Below are 12,960 nucleotides of genomic sequence, written 5' to 3' on the forward strand. Positions count from 1 at the left end.
AGGTCAGAGCTTGGGCAATCAGAGGAAGTGTGAAAGAAGAGCCAGGAGCTGTACTGAGCCTTGAATAATTCATAGAATTTCCTGTAAGACATTAGTGAATCAGATTATCTGCTTGTCTCTTAGCAAGGCCCTGAAGGGAGGAGACACGGGATGGATGTGTTTTGACGGGGGAAGGGAGGAAGCACAGGCCCTGGCCTGGGACCCTACACTGCCAGGGGTGCTGGGCAGCCACAGGGCATCATGGAAGTCAGTGTGGCTGAGGACAGGCTGGGGCCAACTCTAACAGCCCCTATTAACAGCACTCAAGGCCTTGGGGGAGGCCACCTCCTCAGAGACTCTCTGAGGAAAAACCGATTTTCACCCTGACCCCACCACGGCTCCCCTGGGAGCTCATCGTCTGGGCCACACGTGCAGGAAAAACACACACAAATTCGGATGCCTGGCGTGCTTTTCCTAATCCCCCTGGCACAAATCTGCCGGGTCATTATGTGGATGTCCATCTGTCCCCTCCCACTCTAACACAGCTTCTGAAGCCCTGATGTCTCCAACTCAGCCCCTCCCCCCCATTGCCCCAGCGTGCAAAGCAGGGCACATATTGGGAGTGTGAGCTGAGACAACACAGGGAAAGGGAAGGATTGATTAGGAGGGGAAGACGGCCTCCAAGAGAACTCAAAGTTGAGAAGAAAAACACTCTCAACCTGCAGGCTGAGAAGGGACAGGAATGGTCAGTAGGAGGGACCAGAGCAAAGAAGCAAGCCAGGCAGGAGGAGAAAAGAGGCAGGGGTGTTTCCCGAAGGTATCAGAGGAACAAGGTCAGTTGATCGGACTTTCGGAGGTTCTCCTGGCTCTAACATTTCACACCCTCCGTCCTCCAGGTGTGGGTCCCGGCCTAGCAGAATCAACATCGCCCACGAATGCTGGACTACATTCCGTGCATCCTCCCAGAAACGGCTGAGGGGTGGCACCTTGCCCTACTCGTAGTTTTATTTCCCACCTGGTATTTCCCACCTGGTAGGGCTAGGTAGGGCAGCTCCCCACCTAGCCCATAAGCAAAGAAGGCATCGATCGGCAGGGTGTTCAGAGTCCCAAATGTCCCCAAGCGCCCCCGCGAGAGCCCCCCTCCCTTCCTGTGCGTGTACTCATGAGGACTGAGGCAACCCAAGAAGGTGCTATCGGGAGGGAGGGGCGGGAGGGGTGCCTCGAGAAACCATTAATAGATAAACAGGGAAACGCTTATCAGATGGGCTGCAGGGAGACCTGAGGCCAGAAGGAGGCCCAAGATGACAGGTTAAGTTCTTATGGAGGCGGCGCCTCAGGGGGCAGCCCAAGTCGGGGCAGCTACGGTGGTCGCCCAGCGCGGGCTCCCCAAGGAGCCCTCCTACCCCGGGTGGGCACTGCGCTCTCACCCACCAGGCCCCGGCCGGCCCCGCCCCCCGCCGCCAGGCCCCACCTCTTCCCCCGCCCCCGCCTCCATGCCCCGCCCCTGCCCCGCCCCCGCCGCCCAACGAAACTCGCCACCCCTCGTGCAGCCGTCGCCCCGCCGCGCCGCCTTGCCCTTGCCTGTCTCGGCTGCAGGCGCGCGCGGGGGCGGGAGGGTGACGTGCGCCGAGTCCGCGCTTTCCTCCCCTTCGCGACTCGACCTGTTCCCCCCACGTGGCACCCACGTCCCGGGCTGTACCCCTCACTCTCCCGCACGGGGACATCTGGGTTTATAAAACTAGCCGGACACGGGTCACAGGTGCTTCGGGTAAGCACCTGGCGCTGTAACCAGAGCCGAGCTCTGCGGGCGGGGGAAAGTAGCCGCGTCGCTTCACTCCACCCGGACCCCTCCCCTCCAGAGCGCCTCCGTCTCCTCCCTAGGTCCGGGAAAGGGCCGACTCCCACCCCCTGCCAGCCCGCTGATCTCATCGTCCCCACCTCCAGGCGTTTGCACACCAGAAACCCTGTCCCAAGTCCTGCCAAGTCCTGCCACCTTCAGGGCCGCACTTAGGCTCCTGCAGAGTTCCCCGCCTGGTCCCACCACCGACACCGCCCCTCATCTAAAAGCAGGTACCAGCCGATACACGTCCACAGTAGAAAAACCAACTTTCCAGAGTGCTAAACGTGTTTTAATTTATAAGCTGTTTTTATATCCAATACCTAATTCTATTCTTACTACAGTTCAGTGTGAGGTTCACTGAGTAAAATTAAAGGCCGCCTCTGCCTCCCCCATCTCAGCCCACAGAGTTGGTGAGTTGATGACACATGTACAAGCTAGGTCTCCATCCATTCAACAAAAACTTACAGCGAAGCCATTATGTGCTTGGGTGGGGTCAGGAAGCTCATACCCACCATGCTGAGTGCCCTAAGGACAGGAGCCATGTCCTAGAGGGCCAGCCCAGAGACTGCTAGGAGATGTATCTGCTGGGAGGCACAAAGCCAGTTTGAGCCTGGACTTGCATGGCCCAACAGGGCGTGGGCAGAGCAGGCAGTGGGATGAGGGTTAGTGGGGAGGGGTCTAGCAGGAGGCCTGTGGGCAGGGCTGCCCTGGACCCTTTGAAGAGGAGATGGTTGACAATTCTGCTCTACAAAGTTGTGGAGGAGGGTGCTGTCCCTGAAATGCCCATAGGGTCTGCACCTCAAGACCTTGGTCAGAGGGAAAAGAAGATGGCAGATGTGTCCAGGGACCTGAGTGGCCCCATTCTGCCCTGACTGGACTTTGAGATCCAGGCAGGAGTAACAGAAAAGGTAGTGGGGCGGGTCGCTGCCGTCTGGAAAGATTAGATAAGGGAGAGGAAGAAGGGAGCTAGAAATGGCGCAAGTGACTATCAGAAGAGCTTGAATCAAAGCCTGCACCCACCATCAGAGCAGGCACAAGACTGGGAACCCTGGACTGGGGAATGCCTGAGGGATTCTAGACATTCCCTCCCCAAGCCAGCTTGGAAACTGAGGCATGGAGGGGAAACTGACCGACTCAGGTCACACAAGTTAAAGGAACAGCCAGTTCCAGACCCCAGGTCTCTGACTCCCAGCCCAGGACACTGGCCACCATCTCACAAATCTAGGCCAGACCCAAGAACAGCCACTCCCAATGTGGGCACTGTTAGAATACTGGGATTGGCAGGTGGTTCACATAGGCCTTGGAGTCTCTTTTGCCAAATACCAAAGTCACACCCACTAGATGGGGGTGGGGAGGGATATTGGGACAGGAACCCTGGTTCATTGGCAGGGATCCCTTCTCATCAGAGAAAAGAAATTCATTTCTGCATCCCCGAAAACCATCCATTTACTTAATTAACCTCTACATATCTTTCTGTACCAAAGATCCACCACTAGCCACCAGAGGGACCAGTATACAGAACAAGCCTGGATGACTAAATGTTTGTTGAATGACTTCACGAAGTCTCATGAAGGCTAAGAGAGATAGACTCTCTGGACCAAGGGGCAGGCAGGTAGGCTTCCTCTTCAGAAAGCTTACGTATTAAAAGGACAGTAAGGGGTGCCTGGGTGGCTCGGTGGGTTGGGCCTCTGCCTTCAGCTCAGGTCGTGATCCCAGGGTGCTGGGATCGAGCCCCGCATCGGGCTCTGCTCAGTGGGGAGCCTACTTCCTCCTCTCTCTCTGCCTGCCTCTCTGCCTACTTGTGGTCTCTCTCTCTGTCCAATGAATAGGTAAAATCTTAAAAAAAAAAAAAAAAAAAAAAAAGGACAGTAAGCCACACACTCAGAGAACCTCAAGAATCTCCCCACTGAGGCACGGTAGTGCCAAAAATGAATGAATTTTGGGCCCACTACAAATAAAGATCCCTGGTTAATGTGCATGGCTTCAGGACGCTGCCTCTGCCCACAGGCCTGGGTTTTTGGCTCTCAGGATTAGTGGGCTCTGGCAAGTGCTGGTATCTCAACAGAGCTGCTGGGTGCACGGGGAAGCGCACCCATTAGGCTAAGAAGAGGGACCAGGAGCTGGAGAGACAAGAGGGAAAGCTGAGAAAGGGACAAAGAATGTGAAAGCAGGGGCTGTCCTGCTGGCCGGCCCTCACCTCACCCACAGGCCGTGCCTAGCCTAGGCCTTTCTCCTGCTCTCCATAACCCGGAACTGGACTCAGCCTGTCCTGCAAGACAGAGTAACTCAGGCCTCAGGACTCCTCAGAGCAGGCCCTGAGGCCCAGCCTACCCGGCTCCAGACTGCCACAGAGCTCTCTGGAAAACAGCAGCAAAAGCTGCCCTGACAAATCCAGAAAGTGAGACCGTCTGTAGCATAACCAGCCCTGTCTTGTCAGGAACTCAGTATCATCGCAGGAAAGAAAGAGGTGGGGGCCTAAGAAGCAAATGTGACATGTGAACCTTGACAGGACCCTGAACTAAAGAAACCATTGATTGAAGACAATGGTTTCCCTTGAGAGGGGAATCTGGATGGCTCGGAGGGTTAAGCGTCTGCCTTCAGCCCAGGTCATGATTCCAGGGTCCCGGGATCGAGCCCCGCATCGGACTCCCTGCTCAGTGGGGCGCCTTCGTCTCCCTTTCCCTCTCCCTTTCTCTCTGGCTGACATTGGCCCTGCTTATGCTCTCTTTCTCTGGCTATCAAATAAATAAATAAAATCTTTTAAAAAAAGAACAAAGAAAGAAAGACTGAGGACAAGGGAGCACATCTGTGTGCAGACAGGGTATTGGGTGCCATTAGGAAGTTATTAAAGCGTGGGATGAAGGTACTGTGGTTACCCAGGAACATATCTTTATTCCTTACAGCTGTGTAATGAAGTATTGAGAGGTAAAAACGTGCAATTATATAATTTACCATAAAATACTTCAGCAAAAATATAGATACATCACGTATGGCAAAATGTGGGCAATCATTAAGTCTAAGTTGTAGGCATATGGGTATTCTAAACAGTTCTTTCTACTTTCCTTGGATTATACATGGCGAGGGGCCACAGTGACATGTAAAGGCGAGAGCCACCCACCATAAAAGCTCAGTGACGTCTACCCATTGTGGCAGCAGCCGCAGCATCTCTGAGACACAGACTTAATTCTGCCTACCATGACCTAGATCCCCCGTCACCCATTTCTAAGCTCACAGCTTGGAGAGGACAGCACTCCTGCAGGCTGGAGAAAGGGGTGCTAGCTGGCTGGCTGAGGGGAGGAAGAGATTTGCGAACCAAATACACACAGGTGTCTCCCCAGCACCTGCAGCTGCCCAGCACCTGCACCTTGGGGTGGCGGTGGGGGGGGAGGGGGCCTCCAGGGCTGAGATTTCTGTTCACTGCCTCCTCAGGCTCTGCCCACCTGCCAGCCCCCAAAATACCTAAGTTCATATGCCACCACTAGGGTCATTTTAGTCCCCTGCCGAGTCCCTCCAGCCTGTCTCCCCAAGTGTCCTCACCCACACACTGAGCTCTCTGTGCTGTCAAGGCCTAGACTCATCTCTGCGCCCACCATCGCTGGTGTGAAGGGCCCTGCAGCCCCTGCTATGTGATCCCGGGCAAGTCCTTTAAGCCTCACTACACCAGCGGTGTCCACTGCAGGGAACTGTAAGTGTGGGTGCCAATGCCAGGGGCCACCGCTGGCAGGACCAATGTGACACACTCACGGTGGCTCAGAGCTCACTCTCAGAGGCCTGTGATGAACTTACCATAGATTTGGGCTCTGCCCTCCTCCCCTCTCCCAGACCTCCTCCTTTCCTCTCTCACAGCCCCTGCTTCCAAGGAGGAGCCCCCCAGTTCCAAATAGGGGGCGAGGAAGCATGGACCACAGGTCCCAGGAAGACTACAGGGCCTTCGAGGCCCCGGCTCAGGGACAATGGAAACCCAGACCCCTCCCCTTAAGCAGACAGCAGAAAGCTGGTGTGGCCCCACCCGAAAATCCAGCACAGCACCCCACCCCCAACCCAAGCCACTGCCCCACCCACCCCACAGCCCCATCAGGCTAAGTAGGGGAGGGGAGGTAGGGTCAGGAATGTAGGGCAGGGCAGAGTGGGAGCAAGTGACTACAGCAACATTCTTTAGGGCTGGGGAGGGGATGCAGCCTCGGTCCCTGGGTCCCACGGTGGAAGCCTGGGGCTGACTGTGTCCTCAGGCAATCCCCACCCAGCTCCTCTCCCCGAGTTACCCCCTCTCCATCATAGTCACCAAGCCCAACTTCAAAGGCAGAGGCTGGTCTTTCTCCCCACACCCCCTTGGACAACACTCTCAAACTGAGGATATGAAGCGGAGTCAGGCCCCCTGGGACGCAGGGTCACCTCAGCAGGTCACCTCTACCACCAGAGAAACCAGTACAGTCCAAGCCTGTGAGGAAAACAGGGTTCTGCTTCTGGGAGTTTAGCCTGAGAGGGTAATTGGACAAGTGTCCGGGCATGTATGGACTCGGATGTTCTGGGCAGATTGTTTATAATGCAGAAATTCAGAAACAACCTGAATGCCCAATACCAGAGTCACTTGAATAAATGAGGATACATCCCACCGTACCGTGGGATGCTATGCGGCTGTAACAATGGCCTGTCTGGTGTAGGAAAATAGAGCCTAACGTATCTCCCCAAAATGACAGGATACAAAGCCGTATTTGCCGTCTGACATCGTTTGTAAATGTTTGTGTAGATAAAACTAAAAACACACCAAAAAAAACAAAAAACCACCCCAGAACATCCACATAAATAATGTCCATATATGATGAGTGCTGTGAAGTGTGTAAACCTGGCGATTCACAGACCTGTACCCCTGGGGATAAAAATACATTATATGTTTTTTAAATAATTAAAAATTTTTAAAAAAAGAATGTCCATAAAAGTCACAGCAGTATCAAATAATTTTTTATTTGCATTTTTCCAGTTTTCTCCAGGGACACACATTATTTTTGAACAAAAAAAAAACTTTTTATTTTTTAAGTGTGTGTTTTTTGTTTTTGTGTTCAAGCCCTGGGGCTTGAACTCACCACCCTGATATCAAGACCTGAGCTGAGATGAAGAGTCAGACACTCAACTGACAGAGCCACCCAGGCGCCCCTCCAAAATATGTATTTTTAAAGATTTTATTTATTTATTTGACAGAGATCACAAGTAGGCAGAGAGGCAGGCAGAGAAAGGGAGAAGCAGGCTCCCTGCTGAACTGAGAGCCCGATGCGGGGTTCGATCCCAGGACCCTGAGATCATGACCTGAGCTGAAGGCAGAGGCTTTAACCCTCTGAGCCACCTAGGTGCCCCAAATATGTATTTTTTAAAAAACGAGTTGTGTGACTAGGCCTAGCTGCGGTCAAGACCCTGCCTTAGGGCACAGGACAGCGGGAGTTCCAGCCTCTCCAGGGAAATCACAATGAAAAGAAAGCCAAGGACAAGTCTGAAATTTGCCCCAGGAATGCAGTCTGCACCGAGGGTCAGTGCCCTCCCCCACACCCCACACCACAGGGATTTTATGTGTCTCAGGGACTTCAGGCTCAAAGGGCCCTTACAGACATCCTCACCCAGCTCCCCTGTGTAGAGACTAGAACGGGCTGGAACTCTATCTTGGTTACTCCGGATTCCCCCATGACTAGAAAGGTGCCTGGCACAAAGTAGGTGCTCAGTTAATGTTTGTTGAATGACTTACTGAAGTCTGATGAGGGCTAAAAGATGGGCTCTCTGGACCAAGGGACGGGTGGATCGAACAGGTAGGCCTCCTCACAGCCTGTCAGCCACCGAGGGCCCTTAGATCAGGAAGCGCCACCCCAGGTAAAATCACCGGGGAGCTTTTAAGAAACCCAACTCTCAGAGCCCTAGAAATACTGATGCAGTTGGTCAGACCTGGGATTCAGAAGCTGAAATTTTTTTAAAGATCCCAGGGGTTCTCAGTGCAAACAGAGCACCTCTAGAGGACATCCAGGCTGAGGGAAACACACTCTGAGAAGGCAGGGCTTTGCCAAAATTACCCAGCAAGTTAGTGACAAAGCAGCAGAGAGCCTCACCCCTGGGGCTACTAGCTCAAGGGTCCTGACCCTGGGGACCCAAGGCTTCCTCTACATTTACCACATTTCCCTTCTTGGGTGCTGGCCTCCAGGGCCCACCCTCCTGGGGAAGTGAATCAGGCTGGAAGGTGGACAGGGAAGCCCAAGGAGGAGGGGACCCTTCCGATCTTATGCTCTGTGATCACCCAACCCTTGGGGATACAGGCCCGGAAGCCCCGAGAGCCTCGAGATGGTGCTCCGAGGCACTCTGACAAATATTGGGAGCTCAGCCTCAAAACCCAGGTACCCTACACTCCCCAACTTACACACTATGGGCTGAGGCCCACCCCTCTGGCCGTTCAGCGAGAGAGGCCTTGAAGAGAAATCTTCAAAGAACTGGGTATCAGACTCTGAGGGGCCCAGGCCGCACATTGCACACAGATGTGGCCAGGGGCCACATGGAATCCTCCACCTTTCCCTGGCCCCAATCAGTCACTCCAGCCCTGGCCTCTACTGCCTTCCACCCAGGGTGAGGTGTGAGCCAGTGGCCCTGGCCACACTCTCCTGCCAAGAACAGGCGTGGGCCTGCTTTCCCTTCCCCGCCGAGGTCTCGACCTGCTCCAGGATCTACTGCCCAGACCCTCCCACCCTTCCAACCCAGAGTTAATGTACAATCTTCCCCAGGAGCTCGAATTATTCAGGCAGGTCGAACTGGCCGCCTCTGCTTCTCCCCGTAGAGTCTGGCCAGAATCTGAAGGCTGCTTCAGATTCCCTGCTCCACCAACAACCCCCTTTCCATCTCCCAGCTGACCAGCCCCTCTGCCCACCAAGGCCACCCCCCCGTCTTCAACACATTCATTTCATCCAGCCCTTCATGGGCACCTCTTGGACACCAAGTACTGGGCTAGCCTTGGACCTCAGTCAAATCATCCTCTAGGGTTCACAGACATGAGCCAGGATGAAGGCCAATGGGGACCAGAGTTAAGGATAGAGGCAGAAAGATTCTGGTGAGTGGGGCACCTGGGTGGCTCAGTCAGTTAAGCGTCTGACTTCAGCTCGGGTCACGATTCCAGAGCCTAGGACTGAACCCCACATTAGGGGCTCTGCTCGATGGGGAGTCTGCTTTTCCCTCTCCCTCTGCCCCTCCCCCTGCTTGGGCCAAGGCTCGCTGGCTCTCATAAATCAAGGGAAGGAGGGAGGGAGGAAAAGGAGAGGAGAGGAGGGGAGAGGAGAGGGAAAGGAAGGGAAGGGAAGGGAGACGGATGCTGGCAAGGATGGGGCACAGAGTTGACTTAGAGCAAAGCAGCTCACACTTTAAGGCACCAAATCCCACAGGGATCAGCGTGCAGGTTCTGAGGGATGGGCACAGGTCTGAGATCCTGTCTATCCAGCAAGCTTCTAGGGAATGGCGATGCTGCTGGACTGCGGACCACCCTTCGAGTAACAAAGACTCAGCAGGGCTTAGAAATCAGGCTCTCATTGACTCTAAGTTCCAAGAAGGTGGGACACACTGCTCCCTCAGTCGCCACCAAGTCCCCAGTGCCCAGTACACTGGCTGTGGACATGCTGAGTGGATGAACGATGTAATAAATTAGTTAATCCTGGCAAATGGCCCAGCATTGGACGGCCCTACAGAGAAATCTGCAACTAACTGTGAAAAAACACAATACCAGAGAGAAATCTGTGCAAAGCTGTGCAAAGCACAGAAGAAGAAGAGTTAACTGCCATGTTGTGAGAGGAGCTGGATCTCTCAAAAGAGTTCACTTAGTACTAGGTCTTAGAGGGTGGGTCAGATTTACCCAGGTGGAGGCTGGCTGAAGGGCGGGGGCAACACAGGAGCAAAGGTAAAGAGACCTAGAGCATGGGGTAGGTTCCGGGAATCAGAGTAGCCTCACGCACCTAGAGCTTCAGAGGCTGTGAAAGGGAAGATGGGGGGAAAAAATAGAAAATTAAGTTAGGGTGCTAGAACTCTAAGCTGGGAGACGGGCATCCTTCGATGGAAAGTCGGGGGTTGTCAGAGGTGTTTGCACAGGGAACAGGCACCCCGGAAAGAAGCCCTCTCAGGGGTCACCAGGTCCTGCCCCAGGGTCAAAATGGACCGGAGGAAGCAGCTTCCGGGGGCAGGAAGAAGCTACGTTGAGAGACGACAGAATCTCCCGTGCGTCTCTGGATGCTAACAGATCTCACGCGTACTTAAAAAACCACCCACTTTGTGCTCAGCCCTGACACAGGCTCTAAGCAACAGAGAAGCTGATCATTTCCCAAAAGCCCCCAGTGCCGTTCAGACACTAGGCGGGAGGGCGGCTTCCACCATCTCCCCCCATTTCCCCCACAGCCCCCGCTCCTGCTTCCCTCGGCATCATCGGGGGGTTACTGTGTGCCTACTGTATGCCTGGCAGCGGGACCCCCTGGTCAGCGCTCTGTGGGAGGCCTGCACAGATGCTGACCCACATGTGGTTCCAGCCCCGTCCTCTGCGGAAATGAGCCAGATCAAATTTAATGGGGTGCGGGGGATGACCTGTGGCTGGGGATTCCACATCTGAATAGGGAGGGGAATGAGAGAGTCAAAAAGGATGCTGAGATAAGGAGAGCAGGTATGCTGGAATTCCCAGTCAGAATCCCCTGCTGGCAGAGCCAGCCCTCCAACCCCCACAAGCCAGCTGGACTCCCTTTCCATCAGGACTAGAACCAAACTCCCAACAACCCTGGGAGAGACCAAGAGCCAGGTGACTCCCACTTCTCAGGCTCAGGGTGAGGCCCGGCCAGGTCCAGAGTCAGACTTTTGGTCCTCCAAAGCACCCCCACCCCCAAGAGGACACACCTTGTGACTGGCTGGTGTCCTGATGAGTAGGGGGAACAGAAGAGGGTGGGTTTATCCCAAAGGACAGCTGGGTGTGGTGGGGATGAGACAATTTAACCCAAGTCCCCAGACTGAAAATGGGACAAAGGCAGCAGGCTGTGCCCTGGAGGTTGGCTGGAAAGGTAGAGAAAGCACTCTACCCCCACCCCCAGCTGCTCCTTTGAAGATAAACCTATTCGCTCTGCCTAATTCCTTTCCTGCCCTAGGCCTGCTTCAGGCCTACCCCTCTCCGGGGACTTGAATAAATTCCCTGCTAGCCAGACCCTGGGGGGTGACCGCCAGAGTTAATTAATGTTTGTAAAGTGCTCGCTAGATCCTGGGACCGGGGACCCAAGGGCGCCAGATGAGCCGCGCAGGAAATTGACAGGGAGAGGCGGGGAGAGGAGCAGCGGGTCAGGACCTGGGACTCCTGCTAGGGGAGGACTAGAGAAGGCACTCCTACTGAAGAGGGGGCAGGGCAGCGAAGAGCTAAAAGGGAAAGGTGCGACCCTTCAAAGGTGTGACGGGACCAGACCATAACTTGAGGATTCCGGGCTCCGTGGTGAGCTTGCCTTCCCCCACTGCTCCGCCCCACCCCCAGAGCCAGTTACGTCCAGGCCCGGATGCCTTTCCCCAACTCAGGCCCCAGCCGCCCACCTGCCCCGCCCCGGGACCACCTGCAGAGGAAGTCTCGGCCTCTCCTCCAGCTCGGAAGAAGGGCGAGCGCAGGAGGGTGAAGGCTTCGCGGAGGGGTGTCCCCTACCAACTCCCGCAGGGTCCCCGACTTCTACCTGGGCAAACACTGAACTTCCTTTCTCTAAAAAAAGGAGGCAAGCCGTTACCCCGCTCCTTGAAGTTGGGGACTTCCAGGTTCTCTATCGGGGGGGGGGGGGCGGCGGCAGGACGCACGCAAGTGGCATCAGGGCCCACGGCGCCCCCTCCCTGCCCGCGCCCCCCCCCAACCCGGCTCACTCACCCCAAAGTGCTGATGAAGCCATTGACGGAGCCCTCGGCGTACAGGGAGACGATGTCCCCGATGTGGAGAAAGCTGGACATCTCGCTCATGACTGCGGCCCGCCGGGGGCCCGGGGCGGTGAGGGCGCCAAGGGGCGCGCGGCCAGGCTCGGTGCAGAGGACGGAGATGACCGCGGAGGCCGGAGGGGCGCGCCCCCACCCGCGAGCAGGACGCTCAGCGCGGCCGGGACGGGCTAGCGGCCACCGGGGCGGAAGGCGGCGCGGGGCGGCCCGGGAGCCGCTGGTGGCGTCCGGGTGAAGAGGTGCCCGCGTCTCGGCGCGCCCGCCGCCCGCCCGCCCGGCCCGGCCCGCGCGTACCTGCAGCGTAGAAGGAGCAGGAAGTCTGGGGCCGCCACACACACATGCAAATCCCGCCCGGGAGGCGGGGAAGCCACACCCCGGCCCCCCCGCACCCCGCCGCAGCCGGCCCGCCGGCACCCATGTGCGCCTGCCAGCCTCCTTGTGCCCTGCGCCCCTCGTGCGTCCAGGGCCAGGCCTCCCGGGCACGGACGGGCCTCCTGACCCGCGCGACTCCGAGGAGCCCTGGGGCTCCTGCGGGCTCCCCGGTTCAGAGTTCCAGCTCCAGCGAGTTCCCAAACAGACTCGCGGAACCGCCATCCCCGGGAAACCCAGCCGTAGCTGGGGGCTTTCTAGGCTCTCGGGGTTCCCTGGGCTATCTACTCCTCTGCCCTCGGGTCGGTGAGAGCCGGTGCGCGGTGCGGGGTCCGGCGCCCCCGCAGGCGCTACCTCCCGCCGCGCGCGGAAGACCCGAGAGCGTCCCAGCTGAGAGCTGTCTCGCACCGAGAGGCGCGCTCATGCCTTCACAGCGCAAATCGGGATTCATTTTTCTTAACGTGAAAAAGCCTTTTCATTGCACAATAGAAAGCGCTGGGGCTTGGAGGGGAAATGAAGCAATGGGGTGGGTTTTGTTTTTTTCTCTCCGCATTCCTGTGTACAAAGAGATCCAACTTCCGAATCAGTTCAGCCGCTCCCTCTCCAGGAGTTGGCTCCAAAACTCTTGGCTCCTTCTATCTTTCTTTTAAAGCGGGGGGCGGGGGGGGGGGGGTGGCGAAAGAGAAAGCTACCTTCGCTAGTTAATAGCGAACCGAGTGCCAACAATGACAAGGCCGGTACTGGCCCTCTGGGAGTGACCCGCTGCGGTGTCGCCGCCGAGCTGTGGCTCACGAAGTCCTGCCCTCCAACCCACGTCCCCAGCTCGCCTA

The 12,960-nt window shown here is 56.3% G+C and overlaps 1 protein-coding gene across 3 annotated transcripts in view; it reads right to left on the reverse strand.

The window, feature by feature from the left end:
• ITPR3 (inositol 1,4,5-trisphosphate receptor type 3) overlaps positions 1-12,609 on the reverse strand; it is a 66,548-nt gene extending 53,939 nt beyond the window's left edge. For 2 of the 3 annotated variants that reach the window (XM_032340607.1, XM_032340606.1), the window contains exon 1: positions 11,700-12,607. In XM_032340607.1, the coding sequence (XP_032196498.1) occupies positions 11,700-12,355 (656 nt within the window). In that variant the 5' untranslated portion in view covers positions 12,356-12,607. Of the gene's footprint in view, positions 1-11,699 lie in introns of all 3 variants that reach the window. The other variant, XM_032340608.1, reaches the window with a different exon arrangement.
• Between the last annotated feature and the right edge of the window lie 351 nt (positions 12,610-12,960).

This window comes from Mustela erminea, chromosome 4 (assembly GCF_009829155.1).
Source record: "Mustela erminea isolate mMusErm1 chromosome 4, mMusErm1.Pri, whole genome shotgun sequence".
Classification (NCBI taxonomy): domain Eukaryota; kingdom Metazoa; phylum Chordata; class Mammalia; order Carnivora; family Mustelidae; genus Mustela; species Mustela erminea.